The sequence below is a fragment of the Musca vetustissima genome, unplaced genomic scaffold, assembly GCF_032173495.1.
Source record: "Musca vetustissima isolate MV318-11 ecotype Yass unplaced genomic scaffold, APGP_CSIRO_Mvet_v1 utg32149, whole genome shotgun sequence".
NCBI lineage: Eukaryota > Metazoa > Arthropoda > Insecta > Diptera > Muscidae > Musca > Musca vetustissima.
The window spans coordinates 17,746-22,815 of NW_026883635.1; the positions used below are offsets into that span (position 1 = coordinate 17,746).

General features: G+C 34.4%; 1 protein-coding gene across 1 annotated transcript; it reads right to left on the reverse strand.

The window, feature by feature from the left end:
• Positions 1-272: 272 nt before the first annotated feature.
• Positions 273-4,656, reverse strand: LOC133330553 (uncharacterized). The gene is made up of 4 exons (XM_061538989.1): positions 4,465-4,656; positions 4,163-4,388; positions 3,851-4,032; positions 273-410 (listed from the first exon to the last, which is right to left on the reverse strand). The coding sequence occupies exons 1-4, from the start codon at positions 4,654-4,656 to the stop codon at positions 273-275; spliced, it is 738 nt and encodes a 245-aa protein (XP_061394973.1).
• Positions 4,657-5,070: the final 414 nt, after the last annotated feature.

Sequence of the window (5,070 nt, forward strand, 5' to 3'; positions counted from 1 at the left end):
CTTCAAGAATGATGCGTCCTTTTTTTTGTCTTGTCAAGTATTGACTCAGTTTAAACATTCTTTGCATTCTCATTTGTTTCAGTGTCTTTCTTGTGCCTTTCTTTTTCATCTTTGTAAAAAAAGTTGTTTGGTTGGTTTTTGTTCAGAGTTTCCTTTGAGGTTCCATAAGGAGGGCATCAGCAGAGGGGTTTGTTTTTGTTGGGTAAGGATTGAGGCGGTTTATTTGGTTGTTGTGATTTGGTTTTCTTTTTTTGTTTTGGTTTCTATAAAGCTTAGTTGTAAGCATTATAGGCCAAAGTTTGGGCAGCGGGGTTTGTTTCATATTGCTCTACACTAGAAATAGAACTGACCGAACGACCATCCCAAGGACCGTGAGCAGTGATGTGGGCTGAATGATGTTCAGAGGCGATCTGTAAAAAATAAATAAACGAGATGATTAATAAAATGTAATTAATTTGAAGGCTAGCGCCTTTGTGATTTGATTAATAATGCATAATATTTAAGGTTCATATCGAAATTTCTAGTTAGTTTGTATCTTTATATATAATCCGATGATTTTTACAAAGTGATGTGATAATATTAGTCGAAGGACCAAAATAATATGAACTAAAATTATTAAATATCATCCTATTCTTTAAAAATGTTCCTCTATTTTGTTTAGAAATATATGAGCTAAGGATAGGATAAATACTGGAAGAAAGAAATGTTTCGAAGTAATTCCTTATGGCTTCAATATGTAGCCTTTAGAAAATATAAGTCGAAGGACCAACATTTCTGTATTTTGGGCTTTAATTATATTATAGTATCTCCGATGAGCGTAAACGAGGAAGTCTATTTAAATATTTTGTTCATCCCATGTTTACTTAGACAAATAAATTTGCCTGGATCGCAATTTGATTTGCTTGTTTTTGCTAACTCTGAAATACCATAAGCAGGTCCTCTTTATCTTGACAAATAGTGGCTCTTAATGTAATTTTTCTATAGCTTTAATTGCGGGATTGCCATTTAATTCCCATAATGCCGTGAACTCCTTAAAAAATACTTTTGCTATCTAAAATCTCTAGGTGAGCTAGAAATAGCAGGAAAACTATCCAGGATTGCAAGAGGCTTTTATGTTGCAAGAGTACAATTCTACGTATTTTGTTGAAGGAAAGTGCCAGATAAACCAGCTTGGTCCAAATAAACTAACAAAGACTCTCAGCATTCCTTTAAAGCATTGTTTTACGTTGAAAAACTTGTCATGTAAAAATGTTTAAGCCACTTTTTCATTGGCAACATTTTAAAATGTTTGGCAACATTTTACGAATATAGAAGTTCGTTTGCAACAATAGATTTAAAATCAGAAAATTTGACAGTAGCTGAACTTAGAGAGAAGAATGGTCTCAATTTTGTGTGGGGGTATTTAAATGCAAATCATTTTAAGGAATCTATATACACTGGAAACATTTTGGAAATGTTGAGGAGACAATGTTGAAGCAGCATCTGTTATAGGGGAAACTTTATCTGCAGCTAAGATTTGCAGATGATAGTGTGAGCCAGAAAGACCTTGTTGGTATTAAAGAATGGAATTGTCCATTGGCAACATTTTTGAAATGTTGCTAAAACAATGTTGCTAAAACAATTATTGTTGGACTTTTGGAGTTGTTGGAATTGAAGAATGGAATTGTCCATTAGCAACATTTTTGAGATGTTGCTAAAACAATGTTGAGGCAACATTTGAGTTTGAGTCCCAAAAACTTTGGGAAATAAATCCCAGTCATGTGGGAAAATCTGCAGCTAACCTTTGCATAGTTTCTTGGTTACCATAAAGGACCTAATTTTATTGTTGGACTTTTGGCAACATTTTTTAAATTATTTATGAAACATTTTTGAAATTTCAATTAATTATGTCCTAAATTAATTTTATGTCCTAAATGATTCTTAAAATAATGAAAGATGAGACATCACATGCTTGAAATAGATTTGTAAATCACCTAAATTTTCTTTTGGAACAACTTTGTCAACATTTTAAAAATGTTGACGGAACAATGTTGAACCAACATTGTTGCTGGGTATGCAATACCAATTGCATATCATCTATAAGTTTCTGATTTTTAATTGACCTTTAGGCCCTTGATTTATTTATTACAGACATATTATCGAGTTTGCAATCTGGTTATATCTATTATGTGGGATTTTACGCTTTATCGAATGGCAACCTTTTTGAAATCTTAATGATGCAGTGTTGCAGCAACATTTCTACTTTGACAATATTGTTCAATGTTGATGATACACTGAGGAGCAACATTTTATTGTTGCTGTGCACCTTTCTAAGAAATTAAATTAAAGAAGGGTAAATGTCCGAGAGCTCGATCACGAATGGATTCGTTCAGGACTAACGAGAGGTAATCCGAGTATTAATTGTGGTGTCAAAGTAACTATGTTGTTGAAAAAATCTTGAAATATTGAGATGAACTTAAGTTATAAGAAATAATTTTTGTGAGGCTTGTAGGTATTGTTTTTATTGCTCTGAATTTTGTTTCAGACAAACATGCGAAGATTGGAAGTGGTATTGAAGCCGCCCTGGAGTTGTAGATGGATAGCAACATTTGAAAGGATGTCAGTTTACGTTACCAACATTGAATTTAATGCAGAAGTAATGGATTATTTTTAAAATTTCAAAAATATTTCCTGAATATTTTTAATTGAGACAAAAGATGCAGAAACTATTTTCAATGGAAATAGTTTTGTGGTTTTGATTTTTTCCGAAAATGTAACAAGTGCTGACGTTAAATCAATGCTCTTCAATGTTGAGATACATTTGATGCTGTTGGGAATGTTGCCAAATGATTCTTATAGCGTATATAAAGGCAGTGATGTTGAAAGTTCCGAATTTAAGATAAATATTCCTCTATATGGTACGCTTATCCGAGAAATTCAGGGTTTTAAAAATGTGCCAATGTTGAGAAACATTTCTGAACAACATTTCAACATTTTATAGAAGTCTTTAAATGTTCACAGATTGTAAGAATGATATTCTTATGATATCTGATCCGATATTTAGGACACGATTATTAATGTTGAGAATAACTTTCAATGTTTAGAAACAATTGTTTATGTTGAGAAACATTTCTTTATGTTGCGACACTTTTTTTAAAGTTGATGCAGCATATGATAATGTTGCGAAACTGTTTTAATTGACTATTATTGGGAATGTTTTCGGATGATATTTTAATTTTATGGCAATCACTTTTTTCACTAATTTTTTGAAAATGTTTTAATCATGAATTTTGGAATATCACTTTTGTATAATTTTTTAAATTTCTAAAATTTCGATATGAAACCCGTCTTTCAATGATTACGTTACGTTAGTAGTGACCATGTGGTTGTTGGTACGTGATTTAGGGATTATGGCTTTTGTTATGTAATCGAAAAAAACAATAAACAAAAGGGAAATGAGAGCCGAAATTCAGTTGGGTTGACTGTTTTGTTGTAGAGTGTCAAGAGTTCTTTGTTGATAGGTTGGAAGATTGGTTGAATGAATGTGGCACGTGTAAGATATATTGCCATAAGTAATTATATAATTACCTATTTATGTCTTTGGTTTACTACGTTTTTTGGGAAAAATAGTTTCAAGAGAGGAATCTTTTTTTTTTGTAAATCGGAAAAAAATCCTCCAATCGTATACACTTGTTTAATTTGGTTTTTTTTTTGGCTTAATAATATTAACACTTCTTTCACTCTTTGCAACGACCAATGAATTTTGGCTCTCAAACTCTCACACCGTTTTTTTTTTCTTAACAACTCACAAAAGCCTAGAATTGAAGAAGAGAAAACCATTCTTAAGTAAATTTTGTTTGCGGGAACTTACCTTCTTGCACACTTGGAAAATGGCCAAACCAACCGAAACAATGAATGAGAAGAAACCCAAGCCCAAAGCGTTCAAAGCCTTAATCTTCAAGATACCAATAGCCATGGGGATAATGGTGATGGCCTTCAACAAGATCAAAACCATAATGGGCATGGCCATTTTACGCAAACGGTGTTTCTTGCCTATATGGTGGAGAGGGAAGATAGAGAAAGAGAGGGAAGAAATTGTATATGTTAAATGATTAGATATGAATTCATGCAACAACACAAATAGCATGCAACACACCCTTCTTGAAAATGCTTCCTTTCTTACCCTTGCCTTCGACGACACCGTCACCATTGAATTTGACCTTCAGACTTAATTCGTCATCGGCCAAATTGCGTGAGGAGACAGTGACTTTGGCATCAGCCATAGGCAAGTCCATGGTAACGTCGTGTCCCTTCAAATAGCTTTCGACCGAATCGAAGAAGCTGCCGGCGGAACGGCCCTCGGTGGCGGGAGCTTGATAACCATTGGCGGTGACTTCGACATCGTTGATCTGGAGAGAAGAAAAAAAAATTGGGAAATTTTTAAATGATCTTTTTATCTTTATCTGATGTTGATCTCCAACATACCTTGAATTCATCTTTGTTCATAACAGTGTCCACAAAACGCATAGCCCTCACCTTAACACAGGCCATGCTATCACTGCCGCTTTCACATTTGGCACTCTCATCATCGATCATGCTCTGCATGTTGACGGCATGACAGCCGATGGCCGAAAGGCCCAATAAAGCCACAAGGATCATGTATTTCGAGGAAATCATGTTTATGTCCGATATCCGTTAGCTACTAACTCTACTACTTCGTCTTATTCTCAAAATGAAACACCTGAGCTGTGGTCAGTGTGAAATGACAATTGCAAATAATAATTAAATTTCTATTGTCCACGTTTTTTATACTAAACATTAAGCAGACACAAAAACATAAAACAAAAGCCCGGGCCGTGAACGACAAAAAATCAATCGATTTCTGGCTCTCACAAAAATGAAATTCACTGTCAATGGTGGATGTGTACAAAAACTACAATGTAATGCTGTTGCCGCTACTGCTGCTGCTACTGTTAGTGTTGTTGGCCAATTCAAATGACAGACATGGCCCTGCATTAACCAGTCAATCGAAGCCCGCCAGCCAGCCATCGAGCCATAGCCACCTGTAACAGCAACAACTTTAGGGATCAT

Excerpts from the sequence above, each read along its gene's own strand:
- LOC133330553 (XM_061538989.1), bottom strand. The coding sequence starts at position 4,656 with ATGATTTCCTCGAAATACATGATCCTTGTGGCTTTATTGGGCCTTTCG. Across the intron at positions 4,389-4,464 it reads TGAACAAAGATGAATTCAAG|ATCAACGATGTCGAAGTCAC; the intron begins GTATGTTGGAGA and ends TCTTCTCTCCAG. Across the intron at positions 411-3,850 it reads TTTTCCAAGTGTGCAAGAAG|ATCGCCTCTGAACATCATTC; the intron begins GTAAGTTCCCGC and ends TATTTTTTACAG.